General features: G+C 34.4%; 1 protein-coding gene across 1 annotated transcript; it reads left to right on the top strand.

Annotated features, from left to right (window-relative positions):
• Nucleotides 1-1,644: 1,644 nt before the first annotated feature.
• On the top strand, nucleotides 1,645-4,476 carry hoxd4a (homeobox D4a). The gene is made up of 2 exons (XM_028806242.2): nucleotides 1,645-3,358; nucleotides 3,815-4,476. The coding sequence occupies exons 1-2, from the start codon at nucleotides 2,896-2,898 to the stop codon at nucleotides 4,114-4,116; spliced, it is 765 nt and encodes a 254-aa protein (XP_028662075.2). The 5' UTR covers nucleotides 1,645-2,895; the 3' UTR covers nucleotides 4,117-4,476.
• Nucleotides 4,477-15,938: the final 11,462 nt, after the last annotated feature.

The following is a 15,938-nucleotide window of genomic DNA, read 5'->3' as shown; positions in this document are numbered from 1 at the left end:
CAGAATTCATGAACTTTTGTACTCTTAATGTGCGGCTGTCGAGGCTGAAGAAAATAATGAAACGTTGTGATATGTTTGTAAATGATTTAGTATGACCTCATGCCCTTTAACCTCGGTCTTAAATATAACTGGACTATAGCCAACATAAGAGAGTTGATACGCTGACTTATTATTATACTGCCTCATTGTTCTTCGGTGCCGTTAAATCATTAAAATATATACAGTTTGTTTAATATCTTCATTTATTGTTAGGCAGAGGTTTTGCCGTTACGAAACAATTTATATAATACCGTGTTTTTTTTCAGTCTACGAAGCACCGCTGATATTATTATTATTATTATTATTACTATTATTATTATTATTATTATTGTGAAGATGTATAGTATAAAGATTAAGCAATTAAGAAATTATTTCAACATCCAAAATAGTAAAAGGGAACCTCCCCTCATGAGGCCGTTAGCCATCTCTGTGATGTTGTTCATGTATTATGTTTGCTTTCGTTGGTTTCGGCTTCTTTTTAATAGTCTGCATTAACAATAATAATAGTTTTTTCTAGGATTCAATTTCACGTGAACTGTCAATCAGGAAACTGAGATAAACTTGGAACGTGTTCGTATTGTAAGTTTTCTGCAAGTATAAAAACAAGCAGGGCTTATCAGGATTTATATACTTGTCGACAATTATGAGAGATAATGTTAACATATTAATAAGGAAGCAACAACATAGGACACCTGGCTAACCGTGAGGGTTTAAATCGAATTTATCACGTCGTCTATATATACCCTGTAGAACCGAATTTGTGTGATATTATCACAGTCACAGATTCGATTCTAGGGGAGTATATGGTCGACGCAAATACTTCATGTAAATAAAGGAAAAAATAAAAAATAAATAAAAAAAAGATCCCGCGACACTATAAAGAAAATAAAAATAAATAAATAAAACCTTTGTGTTGTACTTCCAAAATGCTTTGCAATCGGGGCTCCTTTTTGATATTGTAGGTGTAATACAATGACATATTTTAACTGGGCTACAAATTTTCTCGTTTATTAGGTTATCCTCGACCGAGTAATGTATTTTGTTCTTAAAATAATTTTGGAGGCACTGTTGGTGATAAATTGGTTACTGTAAATTCTGCAATTATAAGTTTATGGTGGCATAAACTGCCACCACAATAAAAATAACAGCAGTAGTAACAGTTTAACTCAGTTTAGCTTCGAGTCTGCTGTGGCTTAATATTAACAACAGCAAAGTGGCAACAATATAACTTTGAACAGAACGTAACACAGATAGGGATTTACAGTAGTAAGTATGTAAGAAAGAAAGTAAGTAAGCAAGTAAATAAGTAAGTAATAATAACAACAATAATAATAATAATAATAATAATAAACATATTATCATTACTCATTCTTCTTCTTATATTAGTTTGCTGTTTTTAATATTATTATTAGTAGTAGTGGCAAATTAAGATTTTTATTAATAAAATCAATGTTAATAATAATAAGAGTAGTATTTTTATTATAATAATCATTTATTATAGTAGTTGCAGCATTAGTAATAGTGTTTTATTCATATTACTAATAATAGTAATGGTAGTGGTAGTCATAATAGTAGTATTATTGTATTAGTAGTAGTAATGCTTTTTCATATTATAAATAATTTTAACAGCATAAGTAGCATTCTTATTAGTATTATCAACAGTAATAGTAAATAACAAAAACTGACTGACTTAAAGTGTAAAAGAAACCCTAAAAATACCCACACATATGGAAAGTGTGCACTTATAGACACATTAAGTGTCAATTTAACACTGTAAATGTTGATGTGAATTTTTATTATTATAAGTAATGGTATTAGAAACAGTATCATCATCGTCCCCATAAATCAATACATTCAGCCATAACCTCTTGCATCCTTGTTTCTTATGTTTAGCTCATCTTCATTTTCAAAATATGATCAGCAATTCTTAACATAATTTGGGAATAAACGCCTGTTTCACCACAGATGACGACACCGCAATATTGAAAGCACAGGTTCAGTTATTCAATTGTTTTGCCCTTTTCATACATATTGCAGTACCATGTAATAGATCATCTTATCTGAGTTTTTACTGAATTCTGTCCACTATATTCTAATTAAATTTGAATCCATTTACTGCCAAATAGACGCTGTTACTTTTCTTCAGCATCCCCCACATTTTCAACATCATTTTCTAATTAAAGTCTTGCAAATAACATTGAATTATTATTATTATTATTATTATTATTATTATTATGGTTGTTGTTGTTTTAAGACTGGCGTAGCCCCCATATTAAGACTTCCATTCCTGATTTTAATTGCTCGTCTTCTTGTTTGTGCTCAGTGAAATGAGATGATGAGATTCTGGTAACTTTTGGATGACCCCTTCATAACAAAGACGATGCCCATCAATAGTGGTCATCCTTTATTCACCACTTGCGTCTGCCATGGATCTTTTAGTTCTTTTTGTTGCTATGAGAGCATTGTAGCCAAACTTTATTAGCATTCTTGAAATAAATATTTTAGTTCAGCGCCTTCAATAAATTATTTAATTTATTATCTGTGCGTACACGTTCTTGACTTGAGTGTGAAGAACACATTGATGGCTAAGATTTAATTACAGAAGGGAGCTAATTATTGCAATAGGTGATGAGTCAATGCCTTCCACGGTGTCTTTTTGGAAATGAAAATGAATTTTTTCTTTTTTTTTCTATAAGGCATATCATTTTATCATGCGTAATCGAAATATTTAGTGAAGTTTGTGAAAATTGCTACAAGCTGTATACTTATGCGCTAATAGACTCCCTTCTTCTTCATTGGCTAATTCAGTCACATGGTGTCTAACTTTATTCAGTTGACAGCAAGTAGGAGGGCTTTATGGAAGGAGAAAAAGACAACTCGAGAAAAATTAGTATTTTCTACCTTCAGAAATTAATGGCCATGAGTTCGTATATGGTGAACTCCAAGTATGTGGATCCCAAATTTCCTCCCTGTGAGGAATACTCACAGAACAGCTATATACCTGAGCAAGGCTCGCAATATTATAGTCCATCGCAGGACACTGATTTTCAGCATCCAGGGATCTATTCACGGTCAAACTACGAGCAGTCCTTTGGCTGTAACACTGATCAGGGCTCGACAGTGCAGCCGCGGGGTCATGTGCAGGAACAGCCCAGCATACAGAGCCAATTCACAGCTCAGTCTGAGCTGCGCCCACCGGTTCAAATTCCCAATCAACGCTCCTGCAACCTACAACAAAACGCCAAGAATCTGAACGGGATACCAGCCAAACAACCAGCAATAGTTTACCCCTGGATGAAGAAGGTCCATTGCACCACGGGTAAGCCTTATATATATTCATTTTTTTTCTTTCCTTTTAAGTCTCTCCCCTTTTGGTTACTCCTGTCATTTTTTTTTCTTTTTCTTTTTTTCTTTTGGAGTCATCCAGTGAAATATTTATAGCAGCTTTTGAAGGGACCGCCAATTACACCCATCATAAATTTTTATTGCTTAGGAAATAGGCCGCTAGCCATGTGGACGACTCTCTTTACAATTGAAAATTCCATTATGGCATGATCTCTTTAGCTCTGCTACTGTTTTGTGAAGTTGAGTTACCTCAATTATAGTGATTAAATAGTAACATTAATCCAGAACAGTTTAATTTTATTATTATTATTATTATTATTATTATTATTATTATTATTATTTGTAAGTACTTCTTAAAATCTATTTTGTTTATTTATTTGTATTCTCAATAAATGGCGGGGGTCTAACAGGAGTTTTCTATTTGCTTCAGTGAATACAAACTACAACGGAGGCGAACCCAAGCGATCACGAACTGCATACACAAGGCAGCAGGTTCTGGAACTGGAAAAGGAATTTCATTTTAACAGGTATCTCACTCGGAGGCGCCGAATTGAAATCGCACACACTCTGTGTCTTTCTGAACGACAAATCAAAATTTGGTTTCAAAACAGAAGAATGAAATGGAAAAAAGACCACAAACTTCCTAACACAAAAGGCAGATCCTCCAGTATTTCGAGCCAGAACTTACAGACTCTTGCAAAGGACAACCAGACTGATATCACGACTTTATAAGCCGGACATCATTGTTTCTTTTTTTTTTCTGTACTCTGTAAATATAAAGACAATTCTCTAGCAGAAAATGCATGTTCCAGAGACATGATACCATTTTATTTTGTTTTCTATCATTTCTGTAACGATGGCGTTACACGGCAGCATACAAATAGAATAATACAAGAAATAACGGTTCAGAAGAAAAAGAACTGGGGAGACTGGACTTTCTCGAGAGCTGTTACCCTTTTCAACGAGAGTTTTGGTGAAAATGGTGCAGAAGATTTGAAAGAAGATTTACTTCACCGAGGTACCGTGTGTATGCTAGAAACCATATTATATTGTATTGGACAATTTGACAGGTCATAATTTTATAAAAAAGAAGGGTCCTGTGCTGCTTCTATCTTCCGTAACATGTTCTGTACAATTCTGGTTACAAAATCTGCTTCGGATTTTAAACAGGTATGGGATACCGGCCTGTTACTTCCAGTATTTTATTTTATTTTTTACATTTTTGTGATGTTTATTGTGCTGCTTTATTAAATGGATTGTGTTTTGTGATCCATTTGCGCAGATAAAAAAAATAATAATAAAAAGAACCAAAACTGTTGTATATAATTTTAAATAATAAAAGTAAATAATGCACATGAAAACCATAAATGCAAGATTTCCGAATGTATTTTGTAAGCGAATATTTTGAGTGGGCGTTTGTAATGTAGATTTTAAACGTGTTGAAATTTATTATTTTACATGAAATTGTATGCAATTGAATCCGTTTGTGGTGATTCAAGAGGAGTTACCTGATTCAGTCAAAATATTTTGAGAAAGAAAGAAAGAAAGAAAGAAAGAAAGAAAGAAAGAAAGAAAGAAAGTCTTTTTGTTTGTTTACAACCTGAAAGCCAAAAGGAGTTGCCAAATTCGAATGAAATTAATTATTTTGTTAAGAAAGAAAGAAAGAAAGAAAGAAAGAAAGAAAGAAAGAAAGAAAGAAAGAAAGAAAGAAAGAAAGAAAGAAAAGCGCGTTGTTTTGCTTTATTTATATTCTGAAAGCCATAGACTTGGATGTCCTAACACTCTCAACATCATTTGCTTATTTAGAGCTGCAAAACTTCCGAGACATTTCTCACTGACTTGTGAATTGCGTAACTTGCTTGTAAATCACGATCTGGCATGTTTTGACTTTATATACATTTTAAATTGGTTACACGCCGCTCTTTGAGAGTGTGGTTTGGAAACATGTGGGTTTGTGCTTTAGAAACTTCTGTTACGTATTTGAATTAAAATTTTATTTTTTTAAGAATAGTCGTGTGTGTTTAGTTGTGTGTCTGTGTGTGTCTGTGAGTGTCTGTGAGCAGAGGCGTCTGAGCATGAAAAAGAAAATATGAATTCCGAATATACATATAAGATACATGCTCAAATGCTGTTAGTTTGTTCCTAAGCGTCACTGTGTCAAATAACAGAAACTTTTGCATTACAGTATATTTAAATAACGCAATATCTTTAGCTATTTTTGATAGATACCAATTGGTAAGAGGCTATTTTGAAAATAGAAAAAAAAAATAAAATAAATAAAAAATAGTAATGCTAACAGGCCGAGTTAGAGTTCTTTGTCTCTTTAAAAGAGACTTTTTTTCCTTTCAGAAGACGGTGGTTGAACTGAAATAGAATATTAACGTCATTCTATTAACGATTAATATTCCACGATGTTTCGCATCATTGTTCTCTGCGACAAAAAGCGAGGAATTCACGCATAGCAGAGATATTTTCTTCTTGGTGCTTCACGTTGAGCAGATGAAAAGGTATTTTTACTGAAGTTCGGCTCTGTAACAGAAACAGGTTCATCCAGAGGACAAATTTTCTATTCGATTAGCTGTATTTCAGCCGGGAGGACTGACCTATAAACCCTTGACCTGATGGACCCTTCCATACCCTTCGCCTTTTCTGTTTGAGGCAGAACTCACAATCAGCTTTAGTAAATGAGTTTCTTTGACATATGGACTGTACTGTGGATCTCTGCCTCTCTTCTCTCTTTTCTCTCTCTCTCTCTCTTTTTGGGGTAAACAGTACAGATTGGTATTCATTTACGCGAAGACTTAGCTTTTACATTTTAACACTTGCGCGGCGAAAGTTCGAGATTTTAAGTCATTTTCTGTCTCCAGCAATGTCAGGATGTAACAGAAAACAATCATTTGGTGTAAACACAACACAGGTTTGGACAATGTCTGGCTGTTTGTGGTCGCCTATAGCCCCCAATATCCCAACACAGCACTTAAAAATACAACTTTGAAAATGTTTCTGATCATTATCAAATTATAAGAAAGGATTAGTGGACAATGAGAAAATATTGTCCGACGGTTATGGAATTAAATTTCCCTGTCTACGACTAGGGGACGGAATGGTGTGTTAGTGTGGCGGAGGGCAGCGGAGAGAAGAAGAGAGACGGACGACATTTGAAAATATAAGATTTAATCCGTTTTAAATGGTTACCGCCTGAGGAAAATAAGTATAATCCCAAAATGACGTGAGAGGTTTGAATGTGTCCATTTTTTTTGGTGGTGGTGGGGGGGGGGGGGGGGGGGGGGGGGGGGTTGGAGGTAGTTTTCCTGAAACTATATTTACAATCAATTTATAATGTTAAAAGGCCCCGATATCAGTCAGTAGGTTGAATAAATACCTTAAGGAAGCGCAATAAACATTTCAGTGTTAAAATTGAAGTTTGCACAGCACAAAGTGTAATGTAAAAATGATTCAATATACATCTTTCCTGAAGAAGGGGCCTGAGTTTCCTCGAAAGCTTGCATATTGTAATCTTTTCAGTTAGCCAATAAAAGGGGTAATTTTCCTTGCCTTCTCACTACATTCATAATGGCTAACACGGTACAACACCCTAGTACTACAGTCTATATGCATTTTGGTTAGCACTGCATGCACTATGAAATTTAAAATGATGTAAAAATGCATCAATATCAGTCACTAGGTTGGATATGCATTAGGTTCAGATGCACTATAACATTTAAAATTAAGCTATAATGCATCAATAACAGTCAATACAGTGAATGAATATACGTTACGTTTTGCACTTTAAAGAAGCGCTACAAGCCCCCCCATACTTTAGGACTTACGTTATGTTTACTGTGTAGTGTTCAGTCTGTTTTAGGATACACACCACCCGGAATTTGAAGCGAAGTGTTTATAGTGCTTCGTGACGTTTAAACTAAACGTATATTTAAAACCTGTATTAAAACCGGTGTCATTTACGTTAAAATACTATCATTTTATTTTTGACCATCACAGGTCTATATTGTGCTAAAACTGTGAAACAATAAAATCTGAAAACGATTACGTGCACCGCTAATTATTGCAGTTTAAATGGCAGGGGGTAGTTTGTAACTTCCAGCAAGCATTTTCCTGAATTCGAAGGTATTATTGCAAAACAGCAGAATGACTGCTTGGTGCATTGCGAGCCCCTCTTTGCACAATGTGGTAAAAGTTCATTTTTTAATAATTTCAAACACTTTTTTTTCATATAATTGCAAAGTAATATACAACAACAGTCTGATGCTTTAAATTATGGCACACATGCGCACTTTTAATGACATACACAGGATCAGAAATTTGAGCTTTCTGTAAATTCTAGCAAGTACGTTTCTCAATAAAATGATGCACTTGTAAAGTTATGGAATAATTATTTGATACTTTGAAAGTCCCTCTATACACAATGTGGTATGACTGTATTTGTATCACACAATTGCAAAGTAACAGAATAACAGCTCAATGTATCGAAAGCCCTCATTTTGCACAGCACAGTGTAACTTTACTTTTTAGACATTTAAAACTCTTTCATCGCGTGACTGCAAATTAACAGAACAACAGATCAACGTATTAAAAGCCCCTCTTTACACATATAGTGCAGCTTTATTTTTTTAGCAATATAAAACACTTTTGTCAAATTGTCATAAAGTAACAGAACAACTGCTTCAAGTTTTAGAAGCCCTCTTTACTCAAAGTAGTGTAACTTTATTTTTTAGCCATATAAAACCCTTCTGTCATATTATTGTAAAATAACAGAACAGCATCTTCATGTCTTAAATTTACACGTACATGTATCAGAAATGTGGGTGTTCTGTAACTCCAAGGATTTTTTCTCAATAAAAAAGATACAATTATAAATTAACTGAAAACCGGTTTGAGACATTAACAGCCCCTTAACACGTTATTTTTTTTAAAATCAAATTAAAGCTTTTTTTCATATAATTGCAAAGTAATAGAACAACTGATGTTGTAAAAGCTCGTCTTTACACAACGTGGCACACATTTACTTTTCAGCATAATAAAACTCTTGGATATTTAACTGACTGCACTTGTTTTATTCACACCTATACACAAAATTCTTTGGTGGAAGGAAGCCAATTCTGCAATTTGTCAAGCAGGTTTGGTTTGTGTGCTTAAAGAGAAGAGTAATACTGAGATAAATGATGCATGAATCTCCAATGTGAGTGTGTGTGTGTTTATATATTTTTATTCAGAGGCAGAATCAAAATTCACTTTATTGGCTTGGTACACTAATGTGTACTATAGTGTTGGTATAGCATTGATGCAATGGATAACACAAAAAATACAAAGATCAATCAGAATAAAATATAAAAATATATATCATTCTAAAAGGAGGTAAAAAATAAACCCATAATAAACCTTGAGACAGCAAGCCACACCTGTAAATAAAAACACACATTCAAATCAGTTAAATTCAATGTAAATTGCTGTCTGGAGATCCGGACAGAACAGTGTAGGCCAGTGCTGTGGTTCATACTTGGACTAGCGCCCCCACACTTGCAGTTCAGAAGGGAGAACTGCAGGTTGTATTTACGAGATTCTTTTACCTTTCAATAATCTTTTCATGATAAGTGAGACGAAGCCTGTAAATTACCAATAATCTGGTCCAAATTCACTCGTAAAGGACGCGTAAATTGTAAAGCTATGCAATGTAGTTGGTTTCCTCCCTTTCTCACTCTGCCTCTCTTCTGTCCTCACGCACTTACGACACGCATGCTCCTGGTAATCCACTCAAGACCACCTACTTAGCTATCTGGTTGTGGAAATAATACAGATCATGCAGGTGAATTGCCCAGGATATCTATCTATCTATCTATCTATCTATCTATCTATCTATCTATCTATCTATCTATCTATCTATCTATCTATCTATCTATCTGCCCACGTTCATTAGCAATTTGTAGTTTAAGAAAATGCTAATTCATCAAATAGGGATTCATGTAAATGAACACAAATACAGTGTTTTTTTTTGTAATAGTATAATTGTTTATTAGTTGTAGTGGCAGTAGTGGTATTGTTGTTGTTGTTGATATTTTGTATTATTTTTTTATTACTCGTTGATGTAGTAGTAGTATTGCTATTGTTGCTGTGGTAGTGACAGTGCTCCTGTTACTATTAATGTAGCTTGATACGAATGCGAGCAAGCGTATAGTCTACCAGGAGAGCTACGACAGTGAGCAGTAGTGAGGTTTAATGGCAGATTCATTGTAGTCCAAAAATCGGCCATATTTGATTCTCAGCAGCTCATACAACACCCCCTGTCTTCTGCGAGACAGCAGTTTAATATCTACTCAAAGTATGCAGCTCGAATGCGAAGATTTAAGCAGGAGACCATAAGAATGGCTTTTTTACTTGATTTGACCACGTGGTTTACTAAATAATTAATGCAGCACGTCCCCTAGAAACACGACATCGTCATTAATCGGCCAAGCAAAGGACTTTATCAGCCTTGAAAACTGAAGAGATCCCAAGAATATAATATACTAACCGTCCGGTATCCTACGCTACACTAACCAGCTCTTTTGTATAGCATCTGAACAAATGGAGGCTTGGTAGGTAAACATTTAAGTTTCATTTTGGGTAACGTGTTAAATGAGCTAAACTGTCACATGTCAGATAAATAGCGCCCTTTGGTTCTTGCTCCGTGTTTCCATTTGGCAGTCTGATGGGTTAGCTGTGTAATGACCTTTATTTCTGAGACCCTTGTAAGAATTACTTTCAGTGCAGCTGCAGCTGCTACCGCTTAAACTATACCGTTAGTAATGATAATTGAAGAGTAACAAAAATTCAAATACTCAACAGTTTGGCACGAAGACAAGGCAGTAACACAAGATCGTAGCTTATCACCTTTATATCTTAGAATATTCTGCAGTGCGCTTTTTTTTTTCAAAGAAATCAGTGCAGCGGTACACAATAGAGGTTTGTTAGATGTGCAGAAGGGCCTCAGAAATTTGAAAGATGCCGAATTGCTGTCTTTGGTGCAGAAAAATAAATATAATAAATCTTGATTTGATTTAAATGCACCTTATTTGTAGCGTCTGCATCTAAAACAGTCACTGAATCCCAGCGCAGCATACCTAGAATGCTAGTGTTAGCCTTAAGTCTTTCCTGATACTAATACAAGTGTGCTTCCCCTCCTAACAATTTAAGGATAAGCTTACGACGCAAATTTGGCAGGTTGAAGACAGATGAAATTCTGTCGTAATTTATTATTTGAAGTGTTAAAAGCAGTCTCTCCCCGTTTTGTATGAAGGCCAAGAGCAAAGTTTGCTGTGCTATGAATTATGCATCAATTACTTAGAAAACAAAATCTGTTATTGTGACGGTGACTTCGGATTTGCGCGAGAGTGATATCGCGCTCTCAAAATGTGTGGGGAAAAATATGCGGAGCTAACAGAAAACGACACTATGGAAATAATATCTATCTATCTATCTATCTATCTATCTATCTATCTATCTATCTATCTATCTATCTATCTATCTATCTATCTGAATAAATAGTGTGTTGGATGCCCGTTATTCAAAAAAAGAATTGCTATCACTTAGAAAAATAAGAAACGCGCACAATATAAGTTAAGCCAAATTAATTATATTTTTATTTAAAACGGCGTTTATATTATTCTAAAGGGAAGGCATGGACTCTAGTAGTACAGTTATAAATCATCCGATGCAATCCTTGAAAGGGTGTTAGGCTGCTGGGGGCCGGGCGAAGACTGTAAATCTTTCAGTTTTATTGCCCTATGACCATATGCTGCGATTGGAAAGACAAGTTTCATTTTCTTCTGAGCTGATTTTTTCTCCGTTCCTCCTATGGTGGATGAAATTGTCACTTTCAGCTATCATTTTTCGATTTTTTCCTCTTTTTTTTTGTTTTTTAAATTTTGTTATGGTCTAAGAAATGCACTCAGATGCAGGTCACCACCGGAAGACATTCTATTTGAAATGGATATGATCATTGTAAATAAATTGCTGCTTTATTTATGACCAATACCTACATCGTGGAAAGCATGTGCTCTGAGGTGCAGTTGCTTTAACTGTTTTGCATGAGGAATTTATTTTTTAATCGGATTTGCAAATTTAGAACTTCATAAACACTCAATGTACAATACACTTTGCATCACACAAGTATCGATAACCATTTTAATTACAGAAAAAGGTAAAAAAAAAAATGCTTTCTTATTCGCACTGGTTTATTGTACATCATTTAGCAAAATACCAGTGCGGCCGCGAAAGTTTAGTTGGTTTACAAATTATGAAACCTAACCGTAAAATCGCCCGTGTTAAATTAGCACTATAAGTGTATATATGGGTCAATTTTTCCCTTATATACTACTTTTAAGGTATCCTTTGACACTGTAAAAATGAATTTAACACTCATAATTTACCCTTAGTTCTCGGCAAAATATTTTCATTCATGTTAAAATTAATGTCCGAACTGAAATCGCACTCTAGAATGCATTGCCAACAGTTTTGCATTCATATAATTTCCCATTCAGTTATATCAGATTTAAATTGTTCAAAATAAGAAAGTCTAGGGCAGTAATCACTTTAAAGGTTTCGAATATTGCCTGTATTGATATTATAAATATCGTGCTTTAGCAAGAGACATATCCAGTGCGTAGATAACGAGGAAAAAAAACTGAAGCTTATGCGTCTTCATAGATTCTTGTAGTAAATCTTCGTTTTCTGTTTTCAATCCTGTGAAAAGAGTGCCAGAAGAAATTAGAAAGAAAAAAAAATAAGAAAAAGAAAAAGCAACACGTCGTATTTATCTCAAAACAGACCGTTAATAAGCAGCTTGAAAAGGAATAAGCTTATTTTCTTTCATTTTTTTAATATTATTTTAACGGGTCATACAGATCATCTTTTATGTAAGTAGGTAAAGTGCACGACATTTCTGACTTTTCAGAAAATATCATATATATGTATATAAATATATGGCATATACACATATTTGTGTGTATAGGTTTGTATGTATGTATATCAGTTAGACTAATTTTGTCTAAAACCTGGACATCGATCAGTATTTTTCACATTTATTATTTTCACGAAAGGCTTTGTGCAATTCTCCTTTCTGTTAAGTGTTGCTAAATTATAAAGCGCCGTTCCTCGATGTGATGACTTGTTAAAAGCTGCTTGTGCGCTAGCGCTTTGTTAAAGTTCCTGCCTCAATCAGTACAATCTGGTACACCGATCACGTGAACAAATATGCTTGTTTCTGAGGCATCGCCTTTATTTGTCATTATAAAAGGTTTCCGATACAGTACCAAAATCATAATTTGTGACTTTAAAAATTATACCTGGTGCTGTAAAAAAAAAAATTTGTATCCCTGGGTGGTTGATTGCAGGCAATATTTTAGGTGAGGGGTACAAAAGTGTATTCGCATTTTATTGGTAGTTGAGTGTGAGTAGGTTTCCATTCTATCGGGAATACTGTCTGCATTGGTACATGGAAATGTCTGTGAAACCGCAAGATCAGGTTTAGGACGTTATTGTCTGCAGACAAAGGGTGAAGGATATATTCTAGAGACTACAGGCGAAGAAATTGAGACCGAGGAGCACAGGTTCATGATAAATTGATACGCAGGTAAGCAATTGCATGGCAAAATGCAACCTTTAACAATTGGTTTAAATAATTCCAGGGAATAAATATGATTTACTACATTTAAAAAGGGGGTATTTATTAATGTTGCAACCGCCGGCACGGCACAGGAAACGTAATCTGAAAACCAAAAAATGATAATTTATTGGCAAGTTTACGATTTTTAGCAATCTGAGCACTTTCGAAAGGTTAGACCGGACATTTGTCCCAGACATATATTTAGATGTCGTTTTTTAGCTGATTTTGCGGTTTAGTTCAAGGGAAAAAAAAAATAAAACCGAAGAGGTGAATGAAGCAGCAGAACTTTTCATGGTGTCATATGAAAAGTTAGATCGTAAATCACATTAATTTGTTGTCTTATCATCGAACTGCATTTGTGTTTTGATTTATGCGACTTTAATGTTTATTGCCTTGTATAGCCAAAAAGGTATATATATTTTTTTCTTAAAAATACCGGTTCAACCTAATTCAGCGCAATTGTTTTTTTTATCGTTTTTATGCATTTGCAATAACTTTTCCTGGTTTTTCAGGGCGAATTACACATTCGTTTTTAGCAGATTTTTCCATGTTTCATTGTAGTAGCGCATGTCTAATTATTGAATATTTATTGGAAATGTGTCATAAGTTCGGTTTTGTTAACTTATGAATAGCTTTGTTTTCCAATTTTCTATTACATTTTGCAATATTTAACCATGAAATGTACTTGGCTTGAATATTACCTTTTGAATTATTGTTGGTAATATTAACTGCCATGGTATGTGTTACAATGTAAGCATATGACTGAACTTAATTTCAAAAATAGACTAAAATACAGTGTGTGAACAATACATGTACACAAACATTTTAGAAGTGTGTTTTTAAAATTAATTTCAATATTGTTACAATATAAACACACGCATTGAAATGCTAAATGTACACCAGCCACCGTGTGCGTGGGTGTTGGGTACACAACACACAATGTATGGATTGTGTATTTGGTGTTTTGATTTTTGAGGTGTGATGCGCTTTAATAAACGCTCCGTCTGTAATAAGGGAAACATTTTATTTTTAATGAAGAGATCTCTACAACTTCCTACGCAGCTACTGGCCTGCCAAGTCAGCAAACTAATTTAGATTACTTTGAAAATCTTTGGGTGATATCTTTTTATACATTTATTTTTGCACCTTTTATTTTTAATTTTGTATTTATTTCTGCGCGGAAAGAAATTTACAATTCGTGATGGGGTTCATTGTTTCCCTCCACGATGCCACTTCTATAAGAAAGGTAATAAGAATGGCTCTCAGTAACTCGGCAACAGGGCGAAACACGGCCAGCGTTTAAGACGTGCAAAGTTCATTAAAAAGTAACCCGAAAAATATTTACAATAAGAAAGAAGGCAAGCGGGAAAAAAATACTGGACGATAACAGGAGCTGCGTGGGAATCGTGTCCTTAAAAAGTATCGCACGTAAAGAAAGAGGTCCAGTTCAAACATTTAAATAAGTGGCCGCAAGAAATGCGTGGGCGACCAACACAAAAGATCGAGAAATTCGGCGATAACAAATGAAACAAATGAAGAAGAGTGGCGTAAGAAAAAGAAAATAACGTCCCTGACTGAAGCAAGTATGTCTTACCTGCATTTACCATCTCCTGAATGAGTATTTAAACATACAATTGATGATGAACTGATTTATTAGCAGCCTCGCGCGGCGTTTAATATTTCAAGTCGCAGACCCGCAGACCTTATGGCGAGCGCTCCCTCTCGCTAGAAACTTCAGCTTTAATGTGGCCATCTTGCAGATAGTACTTTTGAAGTGATATACCTTAAGGGGCTGACTAGGCATATAAAAGACAATACTGAAAAGTTATGCGATGAGTTGCTTTGTGATCTATTTGCAGCACTTCCGTTCGTTGTTCATTAAACGGTGAGTTATTGCCTAACATGCCAAAGGTCATGTAAAAGGCTTATGACTGCTAAATATTGTCGGTTTAATTGCCAACTATGCAATGTCGAGATCTGCTACTGCCGTTTCACATCTACATATATATATTTTTATATATACGAGTCTATATATATATAGATATATATCTCCACAACTATATATATGGGGTGAGCAAAAGTAGGATTACAGTTGTCCGTTTTGGAAAAAGAAATGCAGAATATGTTTATTACAATAGCTTTATTGACTAAAGAGAATATCACAATGGCACAGTAAACTTAAGAATACGTATAACATAAATAATAACACAAATGAATAATAATACAAGAAAAAAGGTTGTGTTTCGCGTACTCACAACTGTAAACCTATTTAGCCCACCCATGTATAAATATATATATGTGTGTCTGTGTGTGTGTGTTTATGTGCAGACTATTACAATAATTTGAATCTGTTTATGAAGTAAGTGATTGAGGTTGGCTGAATGTAAATAACGAAATTTGCTTTTAAAATATCTGAGATGTCAGACAGACAGACAGACAGACAGACAGACAGACAGACAGATAGATAGATAGATAGATAGATAGATAGATAGATAGATAGATAGATAGATAGATAGATAGATAGATAGATAGATAGAATACACATTCTTGAAAGACAGACTTAGCAAATAAGCAAATAAACTGAAAAAGATACACATTGATACACATCGATAGGCATATAACCAACAATTAGTAGTAAATAAGTAAGCAAGTAAAGTAGCTGAGAGATGAATGCACAAATAAATAGATAAGGAAATATGTATACATAAATATACAGACAGAGCGATACAAAAGTCTCTAATAAGATAGACAGACAGATATTAAAGTCAGTACTTAAAAGATGAAACTAAAAAAAGAAATATGCTATTAAAATAATAAACAGGTTCTGTAGGCCCCAAATATAGATAGATAGATAGATAGATAGATAGATAGATAGATAGATAGATAGATAGAT

The sequence above is a fragment of the Erpetoichthys calabaricus genome, chromosome 8 (genome assembly GCF_900747795.2).
Source record: "Erpetoichthys calabaricus chromosome 8, fErpCal1.3, whole genome shotgun sequence".
Taxonomy (NCBI): Eukaryota; Metazoa; Chordata; class Cladistia; order Polypteriformes; family Polypteridae; genus Erpetoichthys; species Erpetoichthys calabaricus.
Note: the sequence above shows the minus strand (reverse complement) of the source record. Positions and strands in the feature narration are given on the sequence as shown.

Excerpts from the sequence above, each read along its gene's own strand:
- hoxd4a (XM_028806242.2), top strand. The coding sequence starts at position 2,896 with ATGGAAGGAGAAAAAGACAACTCGAGAAAAATTAGTATTTTCTACCTT. Across the intron at positions 3,359-3,814 it reads GAAGGTCCATTGCACCACGG|TGAATACAAACTACAACGGA; the intron begins GTAAGCCTTATA and ends TATTTGCTTCAG.